At 41.2% G+C, this 14,097-nt stretch overlaps 1 protein-coding gene across 5 annotated transcripts in view; it reads right to left on the bottom strand.

Annotated features, from left to right (window-relative positions):
* The window catches only part of LOC146520980 (uncharacterized), a 34,351-nt gene extending 30,304 nt beyond the window's left edge, over window positions 1-4,047 (bottom strand). For 2 of the 5 annotated variants that reach the window (XM_085154462.1, XM_085154464.1), the window contains exon 1: window positions 2,591-4,046. In XM_085154462.1, coding sequence (XP_085010588.1) covers window positions 2,591-2,645 — 55 coding nt within the window. In that variant the 5' untranslated portion in view covers window positions 2,646-4,046. Of the gene's footprint in view, window positions 1-2,590 lie in introns of all 5 variants that reach the window. The other 3 variants (XM_085154459.1, XM_085154460.1, XM_085154463.1) reach the window with 2 other exon arrangements.
* Window positions 4,048-14,097: the final 10,050 nt, after the last annotated feature.

The raw sequence follows: 14,097 nt of genomic DNA, 5'->3' as shown, positions 1-14,097 counted from the left end.
CTGAAGTTCTTCTCTTACATTTTTTTCAGTTCTACAGTTTAATGCATAGTTCCTGATTAATGATGAGTTACTGAAGTACAAGCTTTTAAAAAAATGGTTACTGTCTTTACAGATGTGGCAAGAGACTGAAAACATGCTGTTGTTTGCACATATTTAATATTCACCTCTGCACAGGAGCTGAAGCAGGGTGCAGCCTGTTGCTTTTACAGTATAATACTTAATTAAAAGTACAGTAACAGTAATTAGTGACTGAGCAGCCCGGGGCATTTCTCTTGATTTCTTTAGTAAATTCATTCACCTGCACAGCTAAACGAACCCTGACAGCCGAGTGCTCATCATAGCTAGCTAGGTCTCAGGAGCTAGCTAAGGACGGTAGTTACGGATTAGCTTACAAACACGTTTAACTTACCGAAAAAGTGCAGCGGGGCCTCGGGTCCTTCTGTCGGGTAGTCCAGTTTACTGAAGAACACCTCAGACTGTCAGGTTAAAACACTCGGTCGTGTTTTCGTAGCGTAAACGCTGGGCGTCCTGTCAGAGCCTACGCTCTATCTGCTATTCCGAACAGAGATACGCAAGTTTCTCCGTGACTGCAGCTGTCAGTCAAAGCTCTTATGATGACGTTTCACCCCAATTTAACATCACCGCGGTAGGAATTAGAATCAAACTTATGGGAAAGGAGACCTCTTGGACATCATTCAGCGTGATGAGAACTATTGATAACAAAAGAAAGAATCTTTGGAAAAAATTATCTGAGGAGAATTTATTTATTTTAGTCTGACCCCAGTCCCATCCGCTAACATGGAGGAGGCGGGGTTTATGACCTATACTGCAGCCAGACACCAGGGGGCGATAGAGACGTTTTGGCTTCATTTTGTGGTGCTGTCGCGTCGTCCATGTGTTCTACAGTCAATGGTTCTGACTAAGAGATTTCTGAAACAAATTCAAACGTACAGCTCTGCTATTACTTCCAACATAAATGACGACAGAAAACTAAACAGCAGTGATGTTAGTAGGCTTACTGAAGTTGGGCTAGCTGGTATATAATGATGTGCTACGTGATCGCTAGCTACACAGCTATGTTAGCATAACATAAACACAGTGAAGCTGCAGGATGAACGCTAACTTTTTCCACTGGATAAAAATTAACGTGAAGGTTCCTGATGGTTAGAGACAAATGCAATCGCATGGCAGGATGCTGTAAATGGACCAAACTTCAGTCAGGAGAACAACTGAGATAATTCATCCACAATACAAGGTTAGTCATTAATATACTGCTGCATGGGCTGGGCTGTAGTTAGATCGGAAGGTTTTAAAAATAAATAGTGGTGATAAAAACCGAGACAGGCCAGCAGTGACTGTATTTGGGGGAGGGGGGATGAGATTAAATAGAACAAGATACGAAGCATTAAAACATGTTAAAAACACAAAAGCCATATTAAACGTAGGATACTTTGGGCCCAGAAGCAGGAATCATCATGTCATCACTTAAAGACCGGATTACTTAAACTGCAGGAATGTCTTAAAGACATAAAGACCTGGATGGCCGCTAACTTTCTGCTTCTTAATTCAGATCAAACTGAGGTTATTGTACTCGGCGCTGAAAAGCTTAGAAATATGGTATCTAACCAGATTCTTACTCTGGATGGCATTACCTTGGCCTCCAGTAACACTGTGAGGAACCTTGGAGTCATTTTTGACCAGGACATGTCCTTCAACGCACATATTAAACAAATACAGTGGGGCAAGAAAGTATTTAGTCAGCCACCGATTGTGCAAGTTCCCCCACTTAAAATGATGACAGAGGTCAGTAATTTGCACCAGAGGTACACTTCAACTGCGAGAGACAGAATGTGAAAAAAAAATCCATGAATTCACATGGTAGGATTTGTAAAGAATTCATGGATTTTTTTTTTCACATTCTGTCTCTCACAGTTGAAGTGTACCTCTGGTGCAAATTACTGACCTCTGTCATCATTTTAAGTGGGGGAACTTGCACAATCGGTGGCTGACTAAATACTTTCTTGCCCCACTGTATGTAAGACTGCGTTCTTCCATTTGCGCAACATCTCTAAAGTTAGAAATATCCTGTCTCAGAGTGACGCTGAAAAACTAGTTCATGCATTTCTTACTTCCAGGCTGGACGACTGCAATTCATTATTATCAGGAAGTCCTAAAAACTCGCTGAAAAGCCTTCAGTTAATCCAAAATGCTGCAGCAAGAGTCCTGACAGGGACTAGAAAGAGAGAGCAGATTTCTCCTGTTTTGGCTTCCTGTTAAATCCAGAATTCAAAATCCTGCTCCTCACATACAAGGTCTTAAATAATCAGGCCCCATCTTATCTTAATGACCTTGTAGTACCATATCACCCTATTAGAGCACTTTGCTCTCGCTCTGCAGGCCTACTTGTTGTTCCTAGAGTATTTAAAAGTAGAACGGCTCAATCCAGTTTAATGAAAATTTGGTTCCATTTTTATCTCCAGCTTTGCGAGTCAGGAAGAGCTTCCTGTTATTTCTTTGTTCAGTGCAGTGAATCTCTATTAAATGGATAATAAATGAATGAAAGAGCATAGGATCTCTGAGTTTGACTCACCGAGGAGCAGAGAGACACACGGAGTCTTCATTATGCCTGGATGACGACTGAACATCAGTCTGAGAAGCACGGAGACGCCTTCAGCTTCATCACTTCCCCTTTAACACATGCAGTCTCACTAAATGTCGCCACACTGAGGGGTTGGTGAGGGCGGGGCTTGCTTTAATGAGCCGCAGCCTGTAGTTTTCATTTACAAAGATTAAAATCATCATGTTACCATATGATCTGTCCCACCACCTGATACAGGTGCTCTCGACGTTTCCATTCATCCCTTTTCTCAACCATTTATCCAGTTCACCGTTGTAGAGTGAAGCCTGTCCTGTCATATGATGAGAGATGGGGTGGTAGAGGCTGGCAGTCCACCTTTACAAACAAAGCTTCATTCTTGTGTTTCTTCAGGTAAAATTTGCCTTCACCAAAGTCCTTATATCACAAATTTAAAGTTTGTGGTTGGCTCAGGTTGAACATCAAACACTATTTCCTTGCCAAGAGTGAAGATAAATCCTGCAGCAGTGAACTCTCAGTCAGACATTATAAAGTGTGTGATCAGCAGTATGAGCTCCATCCCAAGGTGTAATTTTAGACTAATAACATACTTTGTTCAACTCATATTTCATATTCAGATAAATATTTGTTTGTGAGTAATGGCACTTCTCCATCTTTGTCTTCATCCATTAAATGCAAAAAGAAAAGAGCAGCTGCTGAAAAGCTGTAACACCACAAATTCACCACCTGATATGTAACTTTGTTTTGAAATATTGAGTATCAAATGACACAGAAAGACATCTGGAACATGTAAATCACCCTGCTTTGTGACTGAAAGTGTTTTATCTGAGTGCATCTGAACTGAAAAGGAGGCTTACAAGCATCACATGACAAATTGATTTAAAGTGGTAAGAACATGAAAACAGGAACAAAAGAGAAAAGGAGGAAGCAGCACAACAAAAATAGACAGAAGTTACTGAGAAAGGAAACAACACAGAGCTGAATGATGGTGTTAGATACATTCTTCTTCTTCTTTTTTTTGCCTGTCCTCCCCAGCATCAGAATTATTGTTTGAAGGCCAAGAAAAATACCCAACATTTTGACCCTTTACTACGCTGGTCCACTTGAATTTTGTAGTTTATTAGATTTCTACTAGGATTTTTTTATTATTTTGAATTATTTTTTATTTTCCGTTACTACAATCAGAACGGACAGGACCAGAGAATGGGAAAGAGAAAGACAGAAACAATGCATGGACATCCCAACAAAGATAGTTTGTGCCTGTGAACACCTGTGTGTGTGAGCGCGCTTGTACTCAAAGGTTTCTCCATGTTACTGTTTAATAGTAGGTGTGGGGAGTCATAGCCCTGCCTTCCAGGTTAGGAAGCAGGCACGGAGGAGAACCAGGCCCCGGACATCTAGAGGCCCCCAAAGCACTTGTAAGCGCCCAAGGAGGACCACTGGAGGGACAGATGCGCCACTGTAGAGGAATTTCTTTTACCTAGATATTAATTACATTATGTTATTGTATTAACATGTCTGACACTCATACTTAAGACAAATGGTAGGGGGTGTAGTCAGGATGTTGGGGGGAAAACAGAAACTCCAGAGGACCAGTCTTTTGTCTCTTGAGGACTCTGGGAAGTAGCAAGGGAGTGTGAACCTTAAGGTGTGAAACAGCTGTGTACTGCCTTTTGTTCCTGGAGAAGGTATTTAACTGAGAGGTTGACTTTGGCTCAGTGAGACTCTGCTGACCCTGCCCCGTGGTCATGCAGGGGCTTCACAAGCTTGTTTGTATGTTCTTTGTGTGCATGGATTAAAGAATGTTAGCTACCGCTCGCCGCTCGTCTGCAGGCTTTATTTAAGTGGAAAACTTCCACAACAGTTTGGCGTCACGAACAGGATGGTCCGTGTGGTCGCTGAACAACGGTTCCGTGGACGGGCTGATCACCCCTGAGGGAAAAGGTACCTTTGTCCTACCAGCTGTTGAAGCAAAGGAAATGGAGGAGTCACGGAGCCGTGTGTTTCAGTCACCACCGAGATCATCGACTTTGAGGGGACTCCTGCAGATGGGTGAGTTGTAGCTAACTTGTATACAGTCATGGGGAGTTTTTTGTCTGGCCGAGGGGGAGAACGCTGGCCGACTCCGGAGTTCGAGTCTCCGGAGGGAAAATCCTGGTGGTTTGAGACCCCAGGCTTGTGTTGGGTACGGCTCATCACAAGGACAGTGGCTCGCGCACGTTGTTGGGGAGAAGCCGGCCCAGACCTGTGTTCGGTCCAAGTACGCCACAGGAACGGCGGTTCGGGTACACTGTCGGGGAAAATCCTGGGGTTAGAGTCCCCAGGCTTGTGTTCGGTTCCGGTGTTGTGCAAAAGAAAAGCAGTCTTCTGCCAGAGTAATTGCAAAAACACCGGGCCATCACAGGGAACGGTGGTTCGAGTCCACCGTTGATAATCACGTCTGCACAATACAGTGTGCGGAGTGACGGTATTTTAGCACTTTTCTGCCGGTAAGGGAAGAAGGCCATTGCAGGGGACGCTCTGAATGTAAAGGGAAGCTGGATCCAGTAAAGCGGTAGGCCTTCCACCAGGCGGCCAGAGACAAAACTCAATACGTGACTGTATGGTAAGAATTGAGTAAATGTGTGGTGTGTAAGATTGCAGAGAATGGTTGTGTGGGAAACGTTGATGTGTGTGTAAAAACAGTGAGAAACGGGGTTACAAAATGTTGAAAATGGGGAACAAAAACAAGAAAAAAAAAAAAGAGAGGAGTGTAGAAATGTGTGTAAAAGTTGTTTTCAACTAGTGGGAGAGGGTGGTACTGCAGGCCACCAGCTCCCCTAGGGTGGACACACACAAAATTAGCAGAATTGTTGATGAAAATGAGCAATAAAATTAGGGCGAGGGTTTTGTGTTTAATGATCAAAATGTCTCAGTGTGTCACTTGCAGGTGAAGAGCAGACCTGGATCAATTTTCCACGTGCAGCAGTCGGAAGAAAATTATAGGTTAACATCATTAGAAACACTCAAGCCAAGTTTTGGCTAAATTGTTTTACAGCTTAACTTCCATGTGTTTGTCACCCTGAGAACACAAGCTCCAAGAATCTCTCCCTGAAGACTAGAAATGCAGTTCCAGAACAACGAGATGGATTTCAAGAGCTCACAGCAGCATCCTGAGCAGTGAAGAAAAAGGTCCAGCAGCAGCAGCTGTGCAAGACAGCGACAGCAAGGAGAAAAATGGCATCATCATGACTGGATGGATGGATGTGCATTTCCAAGGAGCTGCAACTTCACTGTGTGTAAATGGACTTTTGAAAAGACTGCTTGAGTTGGACATTTGCCACTTTCAGCGCAAAATGGCAAAATGAGACCGTGGAAAACACAGGACAAAGCTGAAAGACAACTGACTCTCACTGGACTGCTGCAAGGGGAGAGATGAGATGAGACCACAGTCAAAGGAGCAGGGGACAACATGGAGGAAGGCTGTTGTAGTGTGGGAATGAAATTTGGGTTTAGGAAACTGGGAAGAAAAACGACTGCCTTGCGTGGAGAATTGAAAAGTGTCTGGAGCACCGCAAAGAGGAGAGGTACACAAAAATTACACAAACAGAAAAATGCATTAATCCTACTAACACAAACACACATGCAATGAAGCTCATGAAGACCAAACAGTATTTTAAGCATTTCTGTTACCATCATCTTGTTCGGTTCACTTAGTGGGTTAAGCAGTGATACATAGACTAGTGAACTAGTATTATTTTTGGGGAAGGATGATTGAATCATTTCAGGGGTGAACAGAATGCTGCGGGAGGGTCAGATGAGTGGGGACCAATAGATTATTGAGTTTCTGGTTTCTGATGTGTGAGGGAGGTCTTATCATGACACACATCTGGGTACATGGGAAAACAAAAACTCATTTTCTAATAGAATATTGCTGTTGTGTGAGGTGTGTGACTGGTGGATGAAAGTTTTGGGGATTTACTTGGCTGATGCATTTTCTTTTAGTACCACTTTGAACCTGCCAATTAGTTTTGTTTTTTTTTTATCATTCTAAGGGAGTACGCTTAGACAAGTCCTAAAACTAGGCCTTCATATTTTTTGACTTTTAACAGTGCACTGAGATTTTTGTTTGGCAATTTTCTCTTTTTCAAGCAGGCTGCAAGATCAGAAACGAAAGCGCTATACAACATGTTGAACAATCGCAAGTGAGCTTCTCCAAAATTAAAATGGGCTCAGGAGAAAGCCACTTATTTGGGACAATCAGAAAACAAGTCCCTGCCAAAAAGGATTCAGCGAGGTAATCCAGTCTAAATTCTTTTTTTCTTTTTGTGAAATGACGTCATTGCTGGCAGTAGAAACTTATTGCGTCACGAGAGGTTCTACTGTCAGCAAATAAAATGGGGACTGACTGGACTGACTTGACACCAATATGCAAGATTGCACCTCCACCCAGAGAGACAAAAGGGTGGATGTATATATGTATGTTTCTTTGTTACAGGAGCAGAAAGGTGACAGCAACATCCTGGGTTGCATGGGCTTTTGAGCCGTGCTGACTTAACCTTTTAACACTAGAATTACTGAGCCTTTTTTTCCCTGCTGCAGTCCCTACTACTAGATTTACTAGCCTGCGCAGATTTGCGTAAATTCCCCCCCCCGACCCTAACACCTCTTGGCACCCCGCTGAGATTTTCACAGGTCTTCAGCTCCATTGTTCTCCTGCTTTTGTTGTGCAAAGACACCCTCCCCCAACCCCCAACCATGAGAGATTCAGGTCTTTCCTTCCCTGCAAGGCTACTTTCCTTCCTTACTTGCAGCGTACAATACACCATGGTAGTTCTTGTCAATCCTTGTCACTACATTGCATGCCTGCCCATAAACACATATTCACAGAGTTGTACATATATTTATATAGCCACACCTTACATATTATGCATAAAGTCTAGTTATACACACACACACACACATCTATATCTATATATATCTATATATCTATATCTATATCTCTAATATATATATATATATATGTATATATATGTGTATATATCTATATATATATAGATATATATATATGTATGTATGTATAAATGTATATATATATATATATATATCTATATATATATATATATGTATATATATATCTGTATATATATATATATATATATCTATGTATATATATACATATATATACATATATATATATATATATATATATATTAGAGATATAGATATAGATATAGATATATATATATATATATATATATATATATATATATATATATATATATATATATGTATATATATGTATATATATCTGTATATATATATATGTATATATATATATATATATATATATATATATATATATATATATATATCTATGTATATATATATATATATATATATATATATATATATATGTAGATATAGATGTGTGTGTGTGTGTGTGTATACATACACCAATATTTTTGAATACACGTATCCATATTTATGTTTCCAGATTGTTTGTATAGTGCACTTTCTATACCGTGCTCTTTGTACAGTTTTTATTTAGCTGCTTTTGTCTTGCACTGTCCACTTTTTTGCAATGACAATGCAGATTTTCCACTTGTGGGACAAATAAATGCAGATTTGCTGTGTGTGTGTGTGTGTGTGTGTGTGTGTGTGTGTTTGTGCAACATTGGCATTTGTTTACTCAGATCCAAGGCAGGCAAAACCTCTGTGTTACAACCTACATAGAAAAGACACACATTCACAATATATGGGTACACAAGTCTTTTTTATTTCAAAGTATTTCCGACTTTACAGCGTTTGCAGACCCAGTGTCCATCATCCCTGCATTTGGCACAAGTGAATTTCTGACATGTTGCACAGGTAAACCTGCTGCGATTCCTGTTGCAGCTCTCTTGCACCTGGCACTGCGTTGTCTTTACAGTCCCTGGCACAGCAGCTGCAGCAGCTTCAGCAGCCTGCCTCTGTGCTAATATTTCCTTGAGCTGCATGAATCAGCAACGAAGTTGCTGAGCTAGAAGACTCAGAAACAATCTTCTTTTGCCTGTCCACCCTGTACATGCCTTGTACAAAATGTAGGCATTCACCGCCGCCAGGTCCAGCATATTGTAGAAAGCCGCTACTGGCCACCTGCGTGTTGCTGCTCTTACGGAATACATCCGTGCCATTTGGTCCAACACGTCTACACCACACTGTAAAAGCAGAGAGAGAGAGTCATGAGTATATGTTTTTTTCTATAGGCCTGTATAACACACATCAGAAAACATTGTAGCACTGGTTTAAAATTGTACACACATTCACATACCTTCATGTGGTTATAGTCTGCTATCGTGTTGGGTTTCCTCTTTCTGTCGTCACCGATCATCACGTCTTGGTGCATGGAACTTAGAACACACAGTCTTGTTTTTTTTAGGTGCATAAATTGTCAAGGAGACACCGCCACTTCTAAGCACTGAAGTGGAGAATACCTCTCGCTTTGCAGTATCTTTTGCAAGTTGAGGAAGTTCACGCCGGACTTTATTCACCATGCCCAGTAACGTTGTTTTGCGCTGCAGCAGTCTGTGCGACAGTGACAGTGAAGTAAAGAAATTGTCCGTTGTGACGTTTCTCCCATCATCCAAAAACGGCTCCATCAGTTTCATGACCACGTTCTCTGCCAGCCTCTCTCCCTTCTGATGACTGGGGTCCTTTCCCAAGTAAGGAGATGCACTGCAGACATATTTGGTGTCCAAATCCGTGGTCATCCAGAACTTGATCCCAAATTTGTCTGGCTTGGTTGCGATATACTGTGTGAATGGACAACAAACCTTGGTAGGGAACAGCTGTTCATCTATGGTCATGTGTTCTCCTGGAGTGAAACTCTTAGCACAGTTCTCGTTGAAGCGTGTCCAGATGTCTGAGATTGCCGCAAATTTGTCTGTTTTCACCCGTTCTGCCCGCGTGTCCCTGTCATCAAATCGAAGGTGCATAATTGAAATGAATCTATCTCGGGGCATTGTCTCTTTGATTACTGACACCAGAAATCCTTCTGACCAGCAATCAATCAAACAATGGCACCAACGGGACACATGATTGCTCTTACAAACAGGATGGAAATGAATGCCATCAGTTCATGAACTGACAAATTCCAGTCCGGCTCTGTTCTGCGGGCTTGATGTACCGTACAGTCTCTGATGGTCTGCAGCATTCCCACGTCTAACAGGCAAAGGAAGCTTTGGAGCACACTTGTAATCTTACGTTGTCAGAAGATAAACAAATAGAGAATGGTAAATTTACATGAACTTCACTCTAAATGGGTTTATATAACCCATATGTAATATGGCAATGAGGTGTGAATGTGTGTCTTTTATATTTGCAGGTCAGTCAATGTGTGGGATATTTTGTATAGATACGGCAGGCATTTCTGAAAGTTGTAACACAGAGGTTTGGCCTGACTTGATTCTGAGCAACTCAGAGTAAACAAATGCAAATGTGCCAGGCCTCAAGGATAATGGGTGGTTTGCACAACAAAAGCTGGAGGAGAAACGAGCTGACGACCTGTGAAAATCTCAGCAGGGGTGATTAACACCTCGGGACTTGCACCAGAAAATAAAAAAGCCAGTAATTCTAGGGGGAGTTGGGTTTAGGGAAGTTACGCAAATTTGCGCAGGTTAGTAAACCTAGTGTTAAATGCCACTTTCTGTGTCTTTGTGAATTTACCAGCGGTGTGTTATTCATGACCTTGTATTGTTTACAGTGCAGAGGTCACTGTGAGAAAGTGTGCATACAGACGCGCTGCGCTAACATCTATATCACTTTTTCCACAGCAGAGGGCTAATCATATGATCTAATCACATGATTTACAGCACCACTGGCTAATGTTTTTTCTTACAACAGGGCCTGGAGTGAAGCTACTCTAGGGGAGAAGCCCTGAGAATTTTTAAGAGACAATGCACAACTTTATTGTGTATGTCTAATTGTGTTAAGCTAACATAGGGCAAAAGAGGGTTTTCTGGGGAAGTTTTCATTTTTAAATTGCAGGAACCGTGACATGAGGGATATGGAAGGATTGACTGAGGCGCAGATGCAAACTGTGACTAGGAGACAACACTTCAAGTGGACCACTGAGAAGCAGGGACCATCTGCAGGACAACAGACAAACGACAGTGGGCTTCCAAAGGATTGTCATGAGGAGATTTTGAACAGCAAAATCTTAAAAATAAAATGAAAGAGTTTCGTCGTTGACGCTGAGGAAGACAACTAAGGTGTACGACGTGCTCTGCCTTAAATCTACAGCTGCGTTGGAACAGAAATCGAGGGATGGAGAGAGCGCAAGGAAGATCAGCGTTGGGAATTATGACTCTGTAAATGGCACAGACACCAGGAGCCATGACTGTGACTGAGACTGACCACCTAATGCTGTTTCATTTTGACACTCTGGAGAAGACCTTTCCTCTGTATCATTGTTGTTTCCATTTGCATGTGAGAGCTTAGATTGTGGGGAAGATTAAAGATGAACAAAGGGTGGTGGGAGAACAGTGAAGTGAGGATACACAGTGTGAAACTCCTTTAAGTGTACAATAATGTTGATGTGATATACAGAATGTCAGGAAAGAAATTCTGGTTTAATGTGATTCTTGATTTTAGAATCAAAGGGTGGGATTGTAGAGGAATTTCTTTTACCTAGATATTAATTACATTATGTTATTGTATTAACATGTCTGACACTCATACTTAAGACAAATGGTAGGGGGTGTAGTCAGGATGTTGGGGGGAAAACAGAAACTCCAGAGGACCAGTCTTTTGTCTCTTGAGGACTCTGGGAAGTAGCAAGGGAGTGTGAACCTTAAGGTGTGAAACAGCTGTGTACTGCCTTTTGTTCCTGGAGAAGGTATTTAACTGAGAGGTTGACTTTGGCTCAGTGAGACTCTGCTGACCCTGCCCCGTGGTCATGCAGGGGCTTCACAAGCTTGTTTGTATGTTCTTTGTGTGCATGGATTAAAGAATGTTAGCTACCGCTCGCCGCTCGTCTGCAGGCTTTATTTAAGTGGAAAACTTCCACAACACCACCCACCTAGAAAAGAGCTGCCGGGCTATCCTCGGATGGCTACTCCAGAGCAGACCGAGCCCCAGACCAAAGACCTAAGATCCAAGGGAAGGCTGCCGTTTAAAAATTTAAATGCTTCAAAAAAACCATTCTAACTAAAGTTCAACGTACAGCACTCCGTGGTTAGTCAAAGAGCCGAAATAGTCTAAACATTTAAATATTTTATCGTCTCATTTAATTTTCACTCAAAAACAGAGTGTACTTTATGTAAACAAGGTCTGGTGGCCTTATATTGCAAAATGAAGGGTAATTTTGTGCTAATGTGTTAATCTTAAGTAAAACTAAGGTGTAACACTGAATTGATTGACAATTTATACTTTGTACTTTAAAAAACACTCAAAAGAAGTGAGGATATTTTTGACTCCTGAGGACCACAGGTGAATGGCAAATGGGAAGACATTATGAGGGTTAAGAACAAGCCTCCTGCTGATGGAGAGAACAGTGTTTGAGTCTGTCCACAGTGAAAAACACCAGCTGACCTCTGATGTTGGACAGAAGCACAGGAGTAGAGGAGAAATCCTCACAGACACTTTGTTTATGGTGTTTACACTGCACGTTTGTGAAGCTCTGTCAAATATTAACTATAGATTCCTGATAACCTTTTGTTTATAAATGAAGGAGCTTCAGTGTGTTTAAGTTTAGCTCTCTGTGGCTCCAACCACTCAGTGTTCCTTCTTTCTTAAAGCCCTCTTACACACTTAGACGGTCCTGCTTACACATCAGTATTCTGCAAACATTAAAGGAGTCATGTTTGCTTCTGCCATGAGTTGTTGTGTGAAGCAGGCAGGACTGGACCCAAACGCAGACTCATGGATGCAAAAATAAGCTCAAAACTCAACGAACGGAGAATAAAAAACTAGACTGGGGAACATAGGAAGCTAAACCAACAAACACAGCACACAGCCAGGTATGAGGGAGATACCTGGACAGAGGGAAACACAGGGAGACAAACACAACACCAGGTAAGAGAGACACACAGAGACACACCTAAGAGGGCGAGGGAGAGGGGGGAGAGATGACGGGCTGTGGAGACAGGGAATGAAACACAAGAAAGAGGACATAGAAACAGAAAAGGGACACACACAAACACAGAGAGGGACACAGTGGACAGACACACAACTGGAACCTAAATGAAGAAGGAACTAAAACATAGGAGACTAGTATATTAACCTTAAATAATACAATAAAATACAAGAAAACACAAAACGCTGTTTCAAATGATCAGAATCATGACAGCTTCATCTAATATCTCTATGTTGTGTCTTACTTTGTGTCTGTTTTCTGCTTCTCTTGTAGCTGAGACTTGTTTGAGTCTCCAAGGCCTGCTGACCTTCCGTTTCATTAATAAATACTTTGTTAGGTACAGATGAATGAATGCTACAGTTTAAATACTGAACCATTAATTGAATTAATCATGAGTTGCAATACGACAGTTGTATTTATAAAACCCTTATTAACACACAAAGCTCATTTTATGATCTGTATATGTATAAACATTCATGTAAATACTTTATTAATCACTCACACAGACTTTATAAATGACTCCATAAATCATTAAGTTTCTAAATAAGCAGATTGTGTTTGATCGTTAATCAGCTAAACATTTATATCCAACATTGACAATGTGAAAGTATATAAAGCCACAAGAGGAGGGAGTCCAAAACCCTCACAAGTGTATGATCCACAAACAGATTTAAACATGTGTGAAATCATTTGTCAACAAATTTAAACAATTTTATAAACACACACGCATCACAACCTGAGTAAATATGAGTCATTTATGAGCTTTAACTTTTTTTGACTTTAACATCAGCGGCCCCCAACCTTTTTTGCACCATGAACTGGTTTATGTCCACCAATATTTTCACAGACCGGCCTTTAAGGTATCGCGGATAAATACAATAAAATAAAACGAGTACTGATACAAAAAAAAGAGAGGAAAAGATAATTTATTCATAACACACGGGAAAATACCCAGGGAAACTGAGTTAAGGATGAAAATCCTGAAAACCATCAATTTCACACCTGAGCCTCAACTCTGGCGGCCCGGTACCAAACGATTCACGGCTCGGTACTGGTCCATGGCCCGGGGTTTGGGCACCGCTGATTAACACTCAAAAACTTTCAGCTAATTTTAAGTTTCATTATGTTTGAGTTCTTTTCATTCAATAAAGCATGAGTTTTGAGACTCTTTAATGCTCTCGGCTCTGCAGAACTCAAGTTTAAGATGTACAATCTGAATATTAGTTCAGGTTTTGCTCTAATTTAATTTAAATATCTCTGCAGATGCATCAGTCAGGCAGAGTGCAGACTGTATGGCTCCCCAAAGATAAGGGTTAGGGTTAGGGAGCCTAGCTGTTTCTTTTATTAACACAGCCAAAAGTGATCTTGATTAAATGATCCATGGAAGGAAAGAAATGTACCAAAA

Source organism: Neolamprologus multifasciatus, chromosome 3, assembly GCF_963576455.1.
Source record: "Neolamprologus multifasciatus chromosome 3, fNeoMul1.2, whole genome shotgun sequence".
NCBI classification, from domain to species: Eukaryota; Metazoa; Chordata; class Actinopteri; order Cichliformes; family Cichlidae; genus Neolamprologus; species Neolamprologus multifasciatus.
The sequence above is the reverse complement of the archived record's forward strand: the minus strand, read 5'-3'. Positions and strand labels throughout refer to the sequence as shown.